Below are 20,532 nucleotides of genomic sequence, written 5' to 3'. Positions count from 1 at the left end.
GTTAAAGATTAATATGTTATTTAGCACAAGGTGTTATTCATTTTTGTGACTTCACTGTTTCTCTTTTTTACATTCGTAATTTGATCATTGCCTTTTAAGGAATTTCTTATCCATTCTTATATTATTTAAGTTCTCAGTGGGCTTTTTCCACCTGTGTATTATGAAATCATTTAGAAGTGCTCATGACACTGGATATATAATATACTGTTCATATTTTCTACCAAGAATATTCTCAAGAGTCCATATGTTTATGAAATTTGGAGTCTCTTCAAAGTCCAGTTGAAGCTCTATCTTGGTGATGACTGTTGATGTCATGTTTCCCTGGCACCCAGTTATGCAGATTGAACTATATAGATTTACATGCATATTAACATTTTAGGGACATTTTCTTAAACTACATATCTGAGTATTTCGTTCCATGATATTAGTTTTTGTTTTTTCTCAGATACTTCAATTATGTGTATGTATGATCTTCTTTGGCTACCTTATATCCTTAGCACTTCCTCTGCTTTTTTTCTTTATCATTCATTTTACTCACTTTTCTAATTTCTGTATTATGTGCCTGTTACTGTGTTTTCTCAATTTGTTCACCCTTGTACCCCTTTCAGTTTTATCTTCCTTTCTATGAGATTTTAGTTTTTCCCTTTTACTTTTTTCTCTGAGTTCTACCAGTGCAAGCTTCATATCCTCTTTCTTCCTCTCACCACTTCTTTTCTAAGTTATTTCATTTCTGCTTTGCCATTATGATGTGTTCACATTTTTTACCTACTCCATGAAAATATTTTTGTGGTCCGTGTCCTAATCTTAATTTTAATGAAAGTATGTTGGTCTTTTTTCTTACAACATCTTTGTATGGATGCCGTGATAGTTTGTTTTTGAAAAATCACTTTATTGGCTGAGTTAGGTTCCCATGGGAGGTGAGTGATCAGGTCAGCATCTCAGGTGGGTTAGCTGCACAGGCAAAGGCTCTCTCAACTTTTTAGTACCCATAAATATAGAGTCCTAAATTGTCTGTGAGATTCCTTATGCTGCCTGCTCCCACCCACGCTATCTATTTTTATGAACCAAAGCAGCCCAAGAATTCCCTGCTGCCACCTGGCCTATCTCCTGTTCCTGTATCAGTTGTCTCAAGCAAGGGAAGTCTGGACTTCTGAGTGTTGCTCCCCACCTTCAAGAAGAGTATTTTTTCCCCCTCTTTCTCAAAGCTGCCACCAGCTGCCTGCCCTTAGGTCTGGACAAGAAGGGTCTTGCCCTGAGCCCTGTGCTTAGAGCGACCCATATCACAAACACTGAAACTCAAAGATAATTTGTTCTTCTCTTAAAGTTTTGTGAGAAAGATTTTTGCAAGATTGGTACACAGGATAAGTGAACAGAGGTTATAGGAGAGGGAGGTAGGGATGAGCTACCATCTCCAGGCCAGAAGCTGCTACGTAGACTTGGGGAAGGTCAAGTTTAAAGAAAAGCAGCAGCTCCTTCTCCCTTTTCAGGGCTGGGGGTTGAATATGGGAAGTGGAGCCAGGGGGAGAAAATTACAGTTACTTCCTGGGAAGAGAGAAAGAGAGGTTGCTTTTCGTTAAAGTTAGCCACCTCAAAGTACCTGACGCAGGTAATTAGGCAGACTGGGTTCCCCAGAAAACAGTGCTTCTCAGGAGGCATGGGCACCTCCTGGAAGTACTGTCAGAAAAGTGTGGCTAGGGGAGTGGAATACCATCTCAAGATTGCAACATCCTTCCCTGCCCCTGGCAGCAAGATGGGCCAGAGGAAAAGGTGGTCTCTTTAAACGTATAGGTGTTGAAGGTAAATGCTTGGTGGGGAGTAGGCTGTGGACCTCTAGGTGAGGGTGAGGGCTGCACTGAGCTTGATATTTAACTTCTAAATATTCTGGTATATGGATTTTCTTTTGCCGTTTTGCCTTTTTGCCTTTAGTTCCTGCACATGTTACTGGGCAGGACTAGACACTGGTTTGTTCATTAAGTAAAATAAGCCTTAATTTTATTGGCAACACTCCTCTGTGTTCATAAACAACATAGAAGCTCCCTCTTGTGGTGTGTTGTCAAATCACATCCCTTTAATTTAGCGTTAAGTATTTTGTCAGAAATTTTTTGATTTCACGTTAGAAGTTGAAATTCGAGGTTCAGATAGTTTTCTTAAGCAATAATACCTCAGAATTCACATAGGGGGTAAATCTATCTATCTTGTAAAGCTGTATTATAACAGACACAATTTAATAAATTATTTAATATTACTTAAGATGAATAGTCTCTTTAGGTTCCCATGATGCATCTCTGAATGACTATTTCGTGGTAAGCTGAAATGTACCCTCTAGTAAGTGTTTTTTTTTGTTTTTTTTTTTGTTTTTAAAGGAAAGGTTAATTCCATGAGATTTTAAATATGTTAAATATTTGTCTTTTGCCTTTATATTTGGATAAGAGTGTGGCTGAGTGTAAAATTTCTGAGTCTCATCTTTCACTGATTTTTTTGTCATTCCTTTATGGGATTAATGTTGCTTTAAAGAAGTCTGATGCCAGCTAAGGGTTTTTTTTTTTTTTTTTTCCTCTGCCTAAGTGACTATCTTTTTTCCTGACTGTTCAAAGAAGTCTTTCTTCATCTTTAAAATTCAGTGACTTTTAGTGTTGAAAGTTCTGCATCAAAATTTCCAGGGTTTTTCTATGCCTTTTAAAATTATAGATCAGTTTTCATTTATTAAGTTTTACCTTTGAATATATATATATATATTTTTTTTTCTATTCTGATTGATTATGCATGTTTATTTTCTTTGTCTGAATATCATTTCTACAATTTTCTCTCTAATCTTTTAAGTCTTAGGTTTTGTTCATTTAATTTTGTTTGTATTTCTCAAGCCTTTTCTGTCTGTCCTTGTAATTCTCACAGTCTCCAGTCTCTCTTATCCATTGCAATGTGACTTTTATTTCTGTTTGGGGATGTTTTTCCAGAGTTCTTTCAGCCCATTTTTTTTCCTTTTTTTAAAATCCCTTATCTCACCACATTCATGAGTTTATTAAGTCCCTGTTTTCACCTTTTGATTTTAGGAAGCAATTGTTCTTATCACTTTAAAGGATGGCAATATGGTAATTGTTCTGCTATGCATTTGCTTTTCTTTTTTGGTTATTATTTACCTTTGAATGAAGTGAATTATTCCTTGGCCAGCTTTTTGTAAGATGTTTGTATTAACTTTCTATTGCATAGCATATTACGCAAACTTACCAACTTGAAAAAGCACAAATATGTTATCTTACACTCTCCATAGTTCAAGAGTCTGGCACAGCTCTGGGTTCTCTGCTTAGAGTCTCAAACTCAGGGTGTCAGCTGGCTGCATTCTCATTTGAGGCTCTAGAGAATTCTTTTCCAAGCTTATTAAACTGTCGTGAAATATCAGTTTCTTGTTAATTGTTGAACCGAGATCCCCATTTCCTTGACGATTGTCAGTGGGGGTTGCTCTCAGCTCCTAGAAGCTCCCCACATTCCATCTTCAAAGGCAGCAAAGGTTCACAGAGCCCTTTTGCTTTAAATTTCTCTCATTGCTTCTGCTAGTCACAGAAAGCTTTCTGCTTTTAAAGTGCTCATGTGATTAGATTGTTGAGCACAGCCAGATAATCTCCTTTCTGACTAATTCAAAATCAACCGATTAGTAACTTAAGTTAATTAGTAAGGTGAACTTACTCTGCAGAATCCCTTTTGCCACTGTAACAGAATTAGGTGTGTTGTTGTCACATTCACAGTCCCAGGAATTAGGGTGGGGAATCTTGGGGACCATTTTAGAGTCCTGCATAACATAGTATGCATGCAGGAGAGGGACTGGAACTCTGTCTGGACAAGTGGGGATTTTCTCTGGTTGAGACAGATGTTCCTTCTGAATAAATTATTTAGCTTTTATTCCTTCCCCACATAGAAAGATTGCTGTTCAGATTTAGAATTTTTCTCTGGCACCATGCCTCTATGACATACTGTTCCTTGTTCTGTCCCACCTTGCTTGCTTCTCAGTGATGCTAGGTAGACAAGTATTCTTCATATAGGATGTTCACATTTATTTCTAAGTGTATTTAGTTTATCTTTCTTACTATACATTGGTATTTCTACCATCATGTCAGCTAACTTATGCATGTGAATCTTACTTATTTCTTTGTATATTCTTTTTTTATCTCTTTCAAAATTAATTTTATGTTTTACTACTTTACTAAATTCCTTTATTGTTTTTAGTAGTTTTTCCATTGGTTCTGGAACCAATTAAGTGTTCCAAAAAGACAATTATAATTTCTGCAAATAGAAATTGTTTTACCTCTTGATTTCCAATTCATAGGCCTCTAGTTCCTTTCTCTTTCCTTCCAATACAATATGAAAAGTTGCAGAGTTAGGGCACATCCTTGTCTTACTCCTGATTTTAGCAGCGTATATGTGTGCATATACATACATATGTATGTATACACACTTATATACGTATATGTTTGATCATGTTAAAGAAATGTCTATTCCTATTTTATGTTGACATTTGTCAGTTTGTCAGTTTTCTACTTGAAATCTATGAAACTGATCATTTGATTTTTCTAATTAGATCTAATATGTTAAATTTTAATAGACTTCCTAATGTGCTTCTTTAAAAAGACATGCTGTATTTTTCATATATGTTGCTGGATTTTGTTGCTAATATTTTGTTTATGATTTTTTTGCATTGATATTCAGATATGAGATTGGTCTATGGTTTTCTTCGGTGTTGTTAATCTTTTTCACACGTTATTATCAATTTGTAATCAGCAAAAATATTTTGGTAATTTTTATCTTGTTTCTATGTTCTGGAATAGGTTAAGTAGTGTTAAGTTTATCATTTATTGTCATGATTATTATTTAATATATAAAGTTTTGGTAAAATTCATCTCTGAAACTATCTGGGCTTGGTAATTAACCATTTTAGGTTTTCAAATTAATATGCTAGTAATTTGTTCTAAGTAGTTTCTTGTGATTTTTAAAAAATTTCTTCTCTTCATAGTTTAATTCTTTTTTTCATGTATTATTTGTATATATGTAATTTCTCCTCATTATGTTAGCTAGTGGTTTATTTTACTGATTATTTCAAAGGATTTATTTTTGTGTGAATTTTATTATTACATTTTATTAATCAGATTTCTATTCCTTTGTTAATTCTTTTTTTTAAATAAATTTATTTTGTTATTTATTTTTGGCTTCATTGGGTCTTTGTTGCTGCACACGGGCTTTCTCTAGTTGCAGCGAGCGGGGGCTACTCTTCCATTGCGATGCGCGGGCTTCTCATTGTGGTGGCTTCTCTTGTTGTGGAGCACGGGCTCTAGGCGTGCGGGCTTCAGTAGTTGTGGCTCATGGGCTCTAGAGCGCAGGCTCAGTAGTTGTGGCACATGGGCTTGGTTGCTCTGTGGCATGTGGGATCTTCCTGGACCAGGGCTCAAACCCGGGTCTCCTGCATTGGCAGGCAGATTCTTAACCACTGCACCACCAGGGAAGTCCCCCCTTTGTTAATTCTTTATTGCTTTTTATTAGAGATGCCTCTTAATTGCTTGCTTTTTTCAGTATTTCTTTTTCCTAGATATTCTTTTGCATGTTATCTTCTCCATCGCTCTTCTATGATAAACTCATCTAGTGCCAGTGGTGTTAGTGCTGGGGGCAACTCATTAATGTGCAATTTATTTTAATGTGTTTTTTATTTTGACTTCTTTTTTCGGGGGTCTTTTTTTGTTTCAATGAGATGGTTTTCTTATAAGAACTACTTTAGTTATAGCGTATAAATTTCAATGTGGTTTGTTTCTAGTATCATTTCTGAGAAATTTTGTAATTATAATTTTTTGATCAAAGAATAGTTTAATAGAGTTTTTAATTTTTTTGAATTCCATATAGAAGGAATTTTCATTTTCTGTTGTCTTAAAAGTATCTAGCTTTTTTGTCTTAAAAGTATCTAGCTTTTTTTTTTTCCATTTTGGTCATAGAGTATTATTGTTATTTACTCTTTGGATTGTATACTGATATTTTTGTTGCATAATATTTGGTCAGGTTTTTTTAGAATTGTCCATGGTATCTAAAAATGGAAGACACAGTTTTATAAGAGACTAGAATTTGACATGTTTTCCTAAATTCAGTGGTACTAATTATACTGTTTAGGCCTGCTCTATCATTGCTTATTTTTAATAATTTGCTGTCTTGGACTGGGAAAGATGAACATTAGTCTGCTGTTTTAACTTTTTATGTCTATTTTTGCATTTCTGGTAGTATCTGCTTAATAAAAATTGCTGCTGTATATTTATTTATTTATTTATTTTTAATTTTTATGAAAGCTTAAGCCTTTATCTGTAATTGGCTGTTTTATTCTATACTTTAAAAAATATTAATAAACTTGCCTTTTTAGAACAGTTTTAGATTTACGGAAAAATTGTGAAGATAGTATAGTTTCCATATATACCACAACCATTTTCCCCTATTATTAACACATCTTACTTTGTATGCTACATTTCTTATGATTAATGAATTAATATTGATACGTCATTTATTAAATTTTCTACTTGTTAACTGAAGTCCAAACTTTATGTAGATCTACTTAGTTTTACCTAGTTTCCTTTTTCTGTTTTAGGATCTGATCCAGTATACCTTATTACATGTAGTTCTCATGTCCCTTTGGCTCTTTGTGGCTGTGATAATTTCTCAGATTTTTCTCTCTTTTTTTGATGACCATAGCAGTTTTGAGGAGTGCTGGTCAGATATTTTATAAAATGTCCCTCAGCTGGGATTTGTCTGATGTTTTTCCTGTGATTAGACTGGCTTTATAGGATTTTCAGGGGGAGGACCACACAGGCAAGATGCCATTTTCATCACATCATATGAAGGGTACATGCTATCAACATCACTTATCACTCTTGATGATAACCTTGATCACCTGACTCAGGTAGTATTTTTCAGGTTAATCCATTGTGAAGTAACTCTTTTCCTACTTTCTATACTATACGATTTGGAAGAAAGTCACTATGTGCACCCAACATTTCAGAAATGGAGTGTTATGTGCCATCTCTTTGAGGATGCAGTATCTACATAAATTACTCGGAGTTATTCTGCATTAGACATTTGTCTCTTCTCCCACATTTATTTATTTATTCAATTATTTTTTTTCAGTGTGGCTGCATGGATTTATATTTTACATTAGATTATAATCCAATGCAACTTCATTTTGTTGCTCAAATTATTCCAGCTTTGTCTACCTGGAGTTTTTTCGGTTGGCTCCTGTGTACCTTTGACATACCTCCATCATTGCAGATATTTTTCTTTGTTTTCCTTATTTTCTTTCACTCTGAGGTGCTGCAGGCTCATTCTATATATTTCCTGCTCCAGTCCTAAAATCAGCTATTTCTCCAGTGGGCCCTGGTTTCTTTAATTACGGAATGGGAAATAACTTTATCATCTAGAATACAGTGATTATATATAGTTACTTTTGCCTTTAGTCTTGCAGACTCCACTCATTCCAAAGTTACTTAGGTCAGCACCCTTACCCCCACTCTCCTTAGTGAGGTTGTTTCATACATTTGTATTACAGTTAGATCCTTTTGTCACATTCTACCTTTCCTCCTGGAAACTTTTGGTCTCTTAAATGATTTTTAAAAATGTGTGTAAAGTTCACTCTTTGTACTATAAAGTTCAATGTATTTTGACAAATACTAGTCAAATATATGACTAGTGTCGTATATCCACAATCAAACCATCATATAGAATAGTTTTACTACCCTAAAAAAATCCTGTGGTGCTTCATCTGTTCAACCCTCCCTCCCCTCTTCCCTTGGCAACTATTTCTGTAGTTTTACTTCTCCAGATTGTCATATATTTGGAATTATAAAGTTTGTATCCTTTGTGGACTGGATTCTTTCACTTAGCAATAAACATTTAAGATACATCCATGCCTTTCTGTGGCTTGACATCTCATTATCAATTTTTATCAATTCTAGGAAAAGTAAAAGAAGGAAATTATTCAGAAGTAATGCAGAGAGAGTAATATATTGGATACAGTAGTTTTCATAAGTAGATCTTAGGCCTTGTTTATTTGGGAAAAATGATAAAATAAGATCTGTTAACTGTTAAAGAACCTTTCATGTAGTACTGTAAAATGGGATATAGCCGGGCTAAAATATTGATACCCACAAACCTTAGACAGCTGAAGTACTTAAAACAGATCTGTGGAGAGGGACTGCAAAGATCAGTGACATGAAACTGATTATCCAGAAATAAACCCATACATAGGAAATCTAACAAAATATGTACTCTTTGGTTAATCCAACACAATGCTATAATCCCTGTCTTTTCCCACTAAAATATATTACATATGAATTAAAAAATAAAGTAGTTAAAAATGCTAGGATAAAACCCAACATAAATAAATTTATATGTAATCATGGACAAAGGGAAGACTTTTATAAGTCAGATATCAAACTCAGAAGCTCTGAAGTAAATTTGAGAAGTTAGTTCACAGAAAAACATGGAGGTGGCCAATAAACATACAGAAAAATGCTTAAGTTCACTGAAGATTTTTTCAAAGGTGTTGCTGCATTGCTAATGGGAATGCATATATTTATAACTCTTTGTTATGGCAACTTGGCAAATCAAATATAAATATTTATACACGTTGACCCGGCAGTTCCACTTTTTGGAACCTGTCCTACGATAGGCTTGCCCAAATATGCCAAGATAAATTTTAAAAATATTCATCACAACATTGTTTTGACCTAAATGTATGTATAATATAATATTAATAATATATGTTATATTATTATTAAATAGAAGTTGGGAGGGAGATGCAAGAGGGAGGGGATATGGGGATATATGTATGCATATAGCTGATTCACTTTGTTATACAGCAGAAACTAACACAACACTGTAAAGCAATTATACTCCAATAAAGATGTTAAAAAGAAAGCATACAAGCAAACTTAAAAAAAAAACAGAAGTTGTGGACTTGGTAAATAAATCACATTTATGCTGTGGAATATTATAACAGTGCCAACAAAGAAATTTAAATACAGCTTTAAGTTCCAACATCAAGGATTTCTAGGACATAAGAAGTGAAAACTGGAAGTTGTTAATATAAGGATAGTATGTTTAGTATGATCATACATATGTAAAAATGTAAATGGATATAAAACATGTGAATGTGAGAAAATGTCTGAAAAATGATCAAAGGAACTGTTAACAGGGGTTATTGCGTTCATCTGAGTGACATGGGAGAGCATAAATAGAGGCAGGCAGAGGTAAGGGAGAGCTTGGATTTTTTCTTGGTATTCTTCTGTTTTATTTAAAATTTATTTAAACAAGCAGGTTGAAACCAATTGATTAGTGCCTCTGGGAGAAACAAAAAACACCAAAACCCTGCAGAATACTCTTATAATCAAAAAGTCTACCAGATTACTACAGACAGATTTTTTCCTAAAGGCAATTTACCTATTATAAAAAGGAAATAGGAGAAAATAGTAAACCAATAATGCATGTATGTATGTTCAGTTTTGCAAAATGAACAATTTGCAAATAACAAATCAAATAATAAGAGATTGTTAGTCTAATCTACTACCTCCAGGAAAGTGAATATTGAAACCGAGAACTATAATTCAAATGTTTGACATGACCAGGGAAATATCACAAATAATGCAGACCTAGCCCAGTTATAAATATAAATAAATAATCTGCCAAAATATCCATCAACCTCTTATAACATGAATATATACAGTATTATAGAGTATATTTTAAATACAAAATTTTAAAAATATATTTTTATGCATAGAATTTGCATCTGAAAATTTGATGACAGTGAACCAGTAAAGAATATTCAGGATTGGTGCTTTAGGGGCCTTATGTCTCATCAATCAGGAAATAATAAATCTTGATCTGATATCAAGGAAATGAAAATAGAATTAGCTGAGGCCATTGTTAAAATAAAAATTCCTGGATACTACACCAGATTCAAAGGGAAAGGGTTGGAAATATATTTTTAACAAATCTCTTAGTTCATTAATATTATATGATGAGTTTAGGAAATATGGATTTACTTTAATACCCAGGCTTTGAATGTGATTTTTTTTTTTTTTTTTTTTTTTTTTGCGGTACAGGGGCCTCTCACTGTTGTGGCCTCTCCCATTGTGGAGTACAGGCTCCGGACGCGCAGGCTCAGCAGCCATGGCTCACAGGCCTAGCCGCTCCGCGGCATGTGGGATCTTCACGGACCGGGGTACAAACCCATGTCCCCTGCATCGGCAGGTGGACTCTCAACCACTGCACCACCAGGGAAGCCACTGAATGTGATTTTTTAAAAAGATTTTAATCAAATCCTAAAGATAACTATTTCTCAGGTATCTAAATTGGAAAGGAAGAGGTAAAGTTATCATTATATGCAGATGATATGATATGATATATAGAAAACCCTAAAGACTCCACACAAAAACCGCTAGAACTGGTAAAAGAATTCGGCAAGGTAGCAGGATACGAGTTTAACATACAGAAATCTGTTGCATTTCTTTACACTAACAATAAAATATCAGAAAGAGAAAGTAAAAAGACAATCCCTTTTAAAATTGCATTAAAAAAATATAATACTTAGGAATAAACCTAACCAAGGAGGTGAAAGACTTATATGCTGAGAACTATGAAACATTGATAAAGAAAACTGAAGATAATTTAAAGAAATGGAAAGATATCATATGCTCTTGGACTGGAAGAATTAATATTGTTAAAGTGGCCATATTACACAAAGCAGTCTATAGATTTAATGCAATCCCTATCAAATTACCCATGACGTTTTTCACAGAACTAGAACAAATAATACTAAAATTTATACAGAACCATGAAAGACCCAGAATTGTCAAAGCAATTCTGAGGAAAAAGAACAAAGCTGGAGGCATAACCCTCGCAGACTTCAGACAATACTACAAAGCTACAGTAATGAAAACAGTGTTGTACTGGCACAAAAACAGACACGGATCAGTGGAACAGAATGGAGACCCCCAGGAAAAAACCCACACACCTACAGTCAATTAATCTTCGACAAAGGAGGCAGGAATATACAATGGGAAAAAGACAGTCTCTTCGGCAAGTGGGGTTGGGAAAGCTGGACAGCCACATGTAAATAAATGAAGTTAGAACACTCCCTCACACCATACACAAAAATAAACTCAGAATGGCTTAAAGACTTACATACGAGACATGACACCATAAAACTCCTAGAAGCGAACATAGACAAAACATTCCCTAACATAAATTGTAGCAATGTTTTCTTAGGTCAGTCTCCCAAGGCAACAGAAATAAAAGCAGACATAAACAAATGGGACCTAATCAAACGTATAAGCTTTTGCACAGCAAAGGAAACCGTAAACAAGACGAAAAGACAAACTACAGACTGGGAGAAAATATTTGCAAATGATGCGACCAACAAGGGCTTAATTTCCAAAATATATGAACAGCTCATACAACTCAATAACAAAAAACACAACCCAATCAGAAAATGGGCAGAAGACCTAAATACACATTTCTCCAAAGAAGACATACACATGGTCAATAGGTTTATGAAAATATGCTCAATATCACTAATTATTAGAGAAATGCAAATCAAAACTACAATGAGGTATCACCTCACACTGGTTAAAATGGCCATCATTAAAAAATCTACAAATATCAAGTGCTGGAGAGGGTGTGGTGAAAAGGGAACCCTCTTACACTGTTGGTGGGAATGTAAATTGGTGCAGCCACTGTGGAAACAGTATGAAGTTTCCTTAAAAAACTAAAAACAGAGTTGCCACATGATCTAGCAGTCCCATTCATGGGCATATAATTTGAAAAGATACATGTACCCCAATGTTAATAGCAGCACTATTTACAATAGCCAAGACGTGGAAGCAACATAAATGTACATTGATGGATGAATGGATAAAGAAGACTCCATATATAAAATGGAATATTACTCAGCCATAAAAAATAATGAAATAATGCCATTTGCAGTAACATGGATGGACCTAGAGATTATCATAGTAAGTGCAGTAAGCCAGAGAGAGAAAGATGAGTACCATATGATATCATTTATTTATTTATTTATTTATTTTTCATATGATATCATTTATATGTGGAATGTAAAATACAATACAAATGAACTTATTTGTAAAACAGAAACAGACTCACAGACATAGAAAACAAACTTAGGGTTACCCCCCCCTTAGGGAAAGCGGGTGGGTGAGGGATAAATTAAGAGTTTGGGATTAGCAGATACAATCTATATAAAAATAGATAAACAAAAAGGTCCTACTGTATAGCACAGGGAGCTAAATACATTCAATATCCTGTAATAAACCATAATGGAAAAGAATATGAAAAAGAATATATATATATATATATATATATATGTATAACTGAGTCACTTTGCTAAACACCAGAAACTAACACAACATTGTAAATCTACTTCCATAAAAGGAAAAAAAGAAAAAATAATAACAATTTTTCCTTTTAAAATATTCAAATAAACATCCTATGGACTCAAAGATTGCTTCAAAATATAAATGTAATAAAATAGTTTGACCTGTAAAAAAGAAGTAGGCACAGCTTGTAAATATAACTGCTTTGTAGTGAATATTTTAAAAAATTAATTAATTTTTGTCCGCGTTGGGTCTTCATTGCTGTGCGAGGGCTTTCTCTAGTTGCGGCGAGCGTTGGCTATTCTTGGTTGCGGTGCACAGGCTTCTCATTGCGGTGGCTTTTCTTGCTGCAGATCATGGGCTCTAGGCGCACGGGCTTCAGTAGTTATGGCACGTGGGCTCAGTAATTGTGGCTCACGGGCTCTAGAGTGCAGGCTCAGTAGTTGTGGCACACGGGCTTTTTTGCTCAGCGGCATGTGGGATCTTCCCGGATCAGGGCTCGAGCCCGTGTCCCCTGCATTGGCAGGCGGCTGATTCTTAACCACTGTGCCACCATGGGAGTCTCATGTAGTGAATATTGAGAATTACTGTTTTGGCCACAATATCCTATAGTCTAAGTACACTTTTCAAATGTGTTTAAGATGCTGATTGATAAAATCAATATGGTGGTAACAAAAAAAAATCTTTTTAAAGAAAAAATCAATACGATGGTCATATTGTATTTATGACTTGTAAAAAAATCAAGTCTAGTGTTTTTTTTTCCCTTCAATTTGAAAACTGTCCTTCCCTGGCACCACTTGATTCACTTGTGTTTACACAATTTGTTAATTTTCGTTCTTAAGTAATGTTTCTCAGTTTTGTTCTGTATTTTCTAAATTTTGATGTAATGTTTCATAAATTTTTTTAATAATGTATGTATTTTTGAATATTTTAAGTATAATCAAAGTGAAGTGATTGGAAGAAATAAGGAAGGTTATGTTAGGCAAGTATAATTTGTAAGATATTTAAATTATTAGCTAAAATTTTGATAAATTCACAATTTTTTTCCCCCTAAAGATACATGCTTAACAGCAAAGAATAAAACCAGCTGTACTGCTTCAAGTTCTTCACTTTTCTACTACTTGTATGTCTTTATTTTGGGACAACTATTTCTGGGAACAGGAGGAACTCCTCTTTATACCCTAGGAACAGCCTTTATTGATGATTCTGTGCCCACCCACAAATCTTCTCTCTATATAGGTAAGTTTGCTCTGTAATGTTAATGTCTCGGTGTCATTTTATCTTATTGCTTGTTTAATTTATAAGTAAAGCATAACATACACTTATTAAGAAGTTATGATTTCATAGGTATTTACATTTGGTAAATGCAATATTACTTTTTTTGTTTAATTATATGCTGATGTATCATGTCCTTCAGTTGAATGCAGTTATGATTTTTATTGAGATCCTGCTCTGTTTCCTGTGGGGGGCATGCCAGCCTTCCCGGAAGCGCCATCTAAGCAGTAGGCTGTCTAGATTGCTGGAATGTACCCCAGGCTAATTTATACAGGTGTGGGGATAGAGCTCTGCTGTTCTACTGACTTATTTCATCCTACGTGGACTTGACTAGAGTCAACAAAAGAAACCACACAATGGTACTCAGAAACTCCTGTGGAGTTCTCCATTTCAGATTAATGCTTTTTATGTATGACTCAATTTTTTTCCTTTGTGAACTAATTCTTAGTACAAGTTACTCTTAAATTCCATCCCTGAAGTTCCTGGAATGTAGAGTTAACTAGACCATGCATGGCCCTACATCCAAATTAATGTGTAATTTATTTGCACATGAATTTTCACTTTATCAGTCTATTATCCTAATGTAGGGGACTTAGTCCATTTGGACTACTATAACAGAATACCATAGACTATTTGGCTTCCAAGCAAGAGAAATTTATTTGTCACAACCCTGGAGGCTGAGAAATATAAGATCAGGGTGCCCATAGATTTAGTATCTGGTAAGGACCCATTTCTTGGTTCATAGACAGCTGACTTTTAGCCATGGCAGAAGGGACAAGGGAGCTCTCTGGGGGCCTTCTTTTAAGGGCACACTAATCCCTTTTTGAGGGCTCCACTCTTATGACCTAATCACTTCCCAAAGGCCCCACCTCCAAATACAATTGCATTGGGAATTAGGTTTCAACATATGAATTTTGGGGTGACACAAACTCTCAGTCTATAACAAAGACCTATTGCCATAGTCACTGGAAGCCAAGTGTGTTCAATGCAGCCCTGATAGAGGGTACTAATCTCTTAGGCTCATCTTTGATATGGAAACCACTACACTTCTACCTGTTTTCTCTACTTGCTTTGCTTTGGTCTCTCTGCAAGATCTGATGCTCTCTCTTTACACGTTCTGGCTGATCTGTACAACTTCTCCATTTACTAATTTAACAGTGCTTTTATTTCAGTTAGCTACTAGTGATGCTTTTCACTCTTCCAGTTCACAGATTTTCTTTCTGAGGTCCTCTTCTAATCAGTATTTCTCATAAAACAATTTCAATCTTTATATTTTAGTAACACACAAAATATGAAGTTATTCAAAAATTATTTAAGCATGGGAAGGTGGGGTGAAGCCCCATGAAACCATCCCAGATTTGAAATTCTCTAGGACTTGACAGTTCTCAGGGCTATGATTTATCACAGCAGAAAGATACAAAGCAAAATCAGCAGAGGAAAAAGGTACATGAGGTGAAGTAGAGACAACCAGCTGCAAGCTTACAAGAATCCACTCCCTCCTCATGGAGCCCCCTACGGATTGAAATTAATTCCTCCGGCCAGGAGTTGTGACAGCATGTATGAAATGTTTTCTACCAGCTAAGTTCATTAGAGATTCAACGCCCAAGGATTTTATTGGTAGTTGATCATGTAGGAACCCTCTGCCTTGCACATAGAAAATTTCTAGACTCTCAGAAGGAATACAAGTGTTCAACAAAACCACATTGTTTACACGAACAGTTTGAGCACAATGAGCCACCTTTATTAATTTGGGAACTGTGGCATCTCTCTGGACATTTAAGATCCCAGATGCCAGACGAGAGCCAAACTTGCAAGCAGGTCTTTCTAAAGATAGCAGCCACAAGGCCTGCTACCTTATCTTTTTCTTGTACTGTAGGAATTCATTGAATGGTAATTTTTGAGAGTAAAGGAAAAAAACAAAAAGTAACAAAACTGGGAAACTCATTTTAATTTTTTTCAATTTCAGATAACTGATACTTTTCATTGAGTAATTAGGTTTTGTTGATTGAAATCCTTTCGTATGCTTTTTATATTTGTATACATTTCCCCATTTCCAAAATCTTCCTCCCTTCTTTATTTCTTTTAAAATAGTATATATTACTGGTAGCATGCCTTCCTCTATGTGAAACAATTTTATGTAACAAGGCAAAAATAGGCAAAATGAAAACAGTCAAAATTTGCTACCTATTAGAATGAAGGAAAAAAGTGGTTACACAGCATCTCTAGCCTCACAACCTTTTCCTCTTTAAACGCTTTTTTGGGGTTTACAATTTTTGTCCTTTAATTGAACTTTTAAATTCATTTAATGTTATTTTGTGTTTAAATCTTTCATCTTAATATGTGCTTCCTATCTGCTCTACACTCTTATTTCTTGCCCCTTTTTTCTTTCTTTTTGATAATTTGATATTTATTATTTCATTTCTCTCCTCTATTAACTTCCTAGGTATATGCTCTTTTACTGTTCATCTGCTAATTACCTTATATGCAAACTTGATTTTATGAAATTCTAATGTGAATTGATACTTTTATCACATTCCTAGTCATCACATAGGTCTTAAAACCCTTTAAATTTATTCCTTTCCCAACATTTATTCAATTATTTCTGTGTACTGTAATCCCTTCTATATTTAAATTCCTGAAATAAGTATTATTGTTTTATTTAAAAATATTGATCCACTTTTATAAACATGTTTACCTTTTTTTATTGCTCCTTTCCTTTGCTACTCTGAGTTTCAGTCTGGGATCATTTTCCTTTAACATGAAGAACAGTCTTGAGTTAATTTATTGGAACAGTCTGCTTGTGATGAATTCTCTTAGTTTTTCATCTAGTTTTTTTTTACCCTTTTCCCTGATGAATATTTTCACTGGGAATAGATAATTAGCTGGCCATTAATTTTCTTTCAGTACTTTAAAAGTGCTATCCTACTGTATTCACTTCCACTGTTTCTTATGTATGTTTACCATTTTTAAGATTCTTTTCTTGTATTTGATTTTCATTTGTTTTATTTACTATGAGTGTATAGGTGCAAGATTCCATTTATTTCATCTATTTTGAACTTATATGACTTCATGAATATATTGCTTGATATTTTTCGTTGGTTTTGGAATATTTCCTATGTAACTCCAGTTACTCCAATTACATGTATGGTAGGCCTTTGTGGGTTTTGATTTTTTTTTTAATGTATTCTTTCTCCTTTACTATCTTTTCTGTATTTTCTATCCTGTGTTTTTTCTGTGCTTCTTGATAAATATTTACTGATTTAATAATATATTTTCCAGTTTAGTAGTAGTTCAGTTCTAAGTAATCTGCTGTGGATCCATTTCATTTTTATTGTGACAAATGCATTTTATAGTTCTAGAATTTTTTTTTAGAATCACTCTGTGTGTCTTTTAATAACTTTCCCACCTCTGTCGTACATGGGAACACTACAATCTGGGATGCCCTTTATCTAATTTCAGGGACTGAGTAAGTGCTAAACCGCACTTACTCTGTGAGCCAGTCTACTTCTAACACATCCTTGCTTTTAGAGTATAGCCTTGTAGGTGCCAACTTAAAATATAGGACAGGGAAAGTTTATAAACTCTACTCCCTAAACTGCAACTTTTGTTTCCCTACTTCCTAGAGACTAGCAAAGGACAGTTTACCCTCCCAGTGCCTCTTATAGAATTAGCTGACGTATCCAGGAAAAAATATCAGTCCCAATTTTTGTTAAATCTCTGTCTTCTTAAGAATCTTAACACAGTGGTCCTTCACTATTTTTATCTGCCTTATATTTAAAAATAATTTTTACAGTTTTTAAAAGTTTTTCTTAGTGGGCAATTTGGTTGGAAATGCTAGTTTACCATAGTCCATCCACCATTACCAGAATTTTTAATTTTGGGGTCATAGCAAATTCACCTTTCATCAGTTGAAAACTTTAAATTCTTTGCTTTCTTGATATATTTCTTTTATGAACATATTTGTGAACATATGCAAAGCATTCTTTATTGTTAACCAAGGAGTAATTGCTGAGGACTGAGAAAGCAGGTGATGTAGATAGTGCTATTCAGTGTGAATTACATAGATCCATGCCAACATGAAGGAAGTCAAAAAATGAAAATAAACTTTTAGAAACTTTTATAGCAATTTTTTTAATAGATCTATTTATTTATTTATTTATTTAGGCTGTGTTGGGTCTTCGTTGCTGCTCGTGGGCTTTCTCTAGTTGCGGCAAGTGGGGGCCACTCCTCATAGTGGTGCGCAGGCTTCTCATTGTGGTGGCCTCCCTTGTTGCAGAGCATGGGCTCTAGGCGCACGGGCTTCAGTAGTTGTGGCCCACAGGCTCTAGAGCGCAAGCTCAGCAGTTGTGGCGCACGGGCCCAGTTGCTCCACAGCATGTGGGATCTTCCCGGCCCGGGGCCGGAACCCATGTCCCCTGCACTGGCAAGCAGATTCTTAACCACTGTGCCACCAGGGAAGCCCTATAGCAATTTTATACTTCCACAAAAATTATAAGGTATCCTTACAAATGTATCAGTCTAAACCCTTTTGGAAATAATTTATAAAAGGATCTATCACCAAAGATAATTTGGGAATCATTGATTTCCAGCATTTTTAATCATGTACTTTTAGCTATAAAATTTTTTGAGCATGAATCGTATATGTATATACTTATTTATAAATCATATACTTAAAATTTTCTACCAATACATTTTTTACATTCAAAAATTCAGTTATGGGCTTCCCTGGTGGCGCAGTGGTTGAGAGTCTGCCTGCGAATGCAGGGGACATGGGTTTGTGCCCCGATCCGGGAGGATCCCACATGCCGCGAAGCTGCTGGGCTTGTGAGCCATGGCTGCTGAGCCTGCGCCCCAACCCCCAAAAAAAAAAAAAAAAAAAAAAAAAATATATATATATATATATATATATATATGTGTATATATATATAGTTATAATATAAATTAGGGTAGTTGATAGATAAATAAAAGTTCTTATATGTTTTCAGATCATCTTGAATGACCTCTACTTTGGAGGCTTGATCTAGTACATAAGTCATTTTTACCATTGTTGTATGCTTCACTTTGTGTATGGTATATTCCTTTTCTTTTGTGTATGAGAACGAGAATCTCAGTAATTAATAGAAAAATTCAGAAGGTGGTAGTATATGAAGATACTGATGTATGCATAATTTTTTAACAAAAAAAGTAAAAAGTTATATATGGCAAAGTTTTAAATATCAGAGAAATAATGTCAGTTTAATTCTGTTGCAAGTTAAAATGGGAGATTCACTAAGAGAAGGAGTTTAATGGTTTACTTTTAAGAAACAGACTAATGAACCAGATCCAGGTTTTAAATCAGCTGCCATAGAATGCTTTTGGAATGTGTACAGAATATAAAAGCCTTCTCATTTCACTTTGTTTTCTTCGGTAAGAATTGTAGCCAGTAATTACTATCACTGTTCACAAAGGGTAATAGTAGATGAACTACCCCTGCTGTGAGTTAACATGATATAACTTTCATAAATTTATAATTATTGGATTTGTTGCCGTCATTATTGTAGTCTAAAAAATTTGACATTGAATTATGTATTTTAAGCTCCTTGACAAATATGTGTAATTTTCATATAATTCTAATCATTTTGTTTTTCTATAGTAAAATATTTCTCTTTCTTCACTTGTCAGACATTCAAAGCAAAGTTCCACAGATGACCATTTTCATTGTCTTTGTTCTTTTTCTAGGAATTGGCTATTCCATGTCAATTTTAGGCCCTGCTGTTGGCTATGTGTTGGGAGGACAGTTGCTAACCATGTACATTGATGTTGATTTGGGACAAAGGCAAGGCAATCTCTATTTTTCTTTTATTTAGATTTATATTATTTGAATCATGTTAGTACCATAGACGGAATATTTTTATAATATTTCTTCAGAATATCATGAGGGATTTTTCAGGAAACAAAACTGAATACACACAATTTTTATGTACTATTTTGGCTGCATTGCTTCACGAATTAATGCCACACCATCTCTTGGTATAGTGTATTTATTTACAAATAAGGATGCTTAATAGTTAGATGGTGGAATTTTTCAAAATACATAACCAGTACCCTGTGCCTTGTTCAAAAATAGTAGTTTAATTAAAATTAGTTGTGCTTTCAGTAGATTTAGCTGTAGGTAGATAGCCTGAAGAGTCTCTAGAGTTTATGATTCTCAGACTAAGTGCTATAGTAGCTCTGATAATATAGAGATCGCAATTGTTCAGCTTTAACAACTGTAACATTGGAGGATAATAATAGGTAATGTTTGTTTATCCCATACTGTGTTCTAGACAACATAGGTTTTGTGTGTAATGTAATTTTACATGCCATTTTATTTAATCCTCTTAATAATCTTATAAGGTAGTTGATACACAGAACTTGGTAAGTGGCCAAGGCATGAAATGAAGTAGATCTTTTTGACTTCAAAATCCTCTTCTTACCCACTGAGTTACCTTCTCCTTTTCCTGAATAGAGAAGTTAGTGGCCTTTGCTGAGGCCATATTTTCTCATTTTACTGTAACTGCACAGTCCTTTGCATGACTGTGAGCAATGAATAAGAAAATATGGTCACAGTATGTGATTTGTTAGTCCCAGGTTAATCTTTTAGAGACTAGGTTAATCTTTTTTTTTTTTTTTTTTGCGGTACGTGGGCCTCTCACTGTTGTGGCCTCTCCCGTTGTGGAGCACAGGCTCCGGGCACCCAGACCCAGCGGCCATGGCTCAGGGGCCCAGCCGCTCTGCGGCATGTGGGATCTTCCCAGACCGGGGCACGAACCCGTGTCCCCTGCATCGGCAGGCGGACTCTCAACCACTGCGCCACCAGGGAAGCCCTAAGTTA

General features: G+C 34.8%; 1 protein-coding gene across 1 annotated transcript in view; it reads left to right on the top strand.

Annotated features, from left to right (window-relative positions):
• Nucleotides 1-20,532, top strand: part of SLCO4C1 (solute carrier organic anion transporter family member 4C1) — a 60,278-nt gene that overhangs the window by 20,512 nt on the left and 19,234 nt on the right. The window contains exons 3-4 of the mRNA XM_007455384.1: nucleotides 13,461-13,643; nucleotides 19,398-19,494. Of these exons, the coding sequence (XP_007455446.1) occupies nucleotides 13,461-13,643; nucleotides 19,398-19,494 (280 nt within the window). The remainder of the gene's footprint in view (nucleotides 1-13,460; nucleotides 13,644-19,397; nucleotides 19,495-20,532) is intronic.

The sequence above is a fragment of the Lipotes vexillifer genome, unplaced genomic scaffold (assembly GCF_000442215.2).
Source record: "Lipotes vexillifer unplaced genomic scaffold, Lipotes_vexillifer_v1.1 scaffold499, whole genome shotgun sequence".
Classification (NCBI taxonomy): Eukaryota; Metazoa; Chordata; class Mammalia; order Artiodactyla; family Lipotidae; genus Lipotes; species Lipotes vexillifer.
This window is presented reverse-complemented; position numbering and strand designations above follow the sequence as displayed.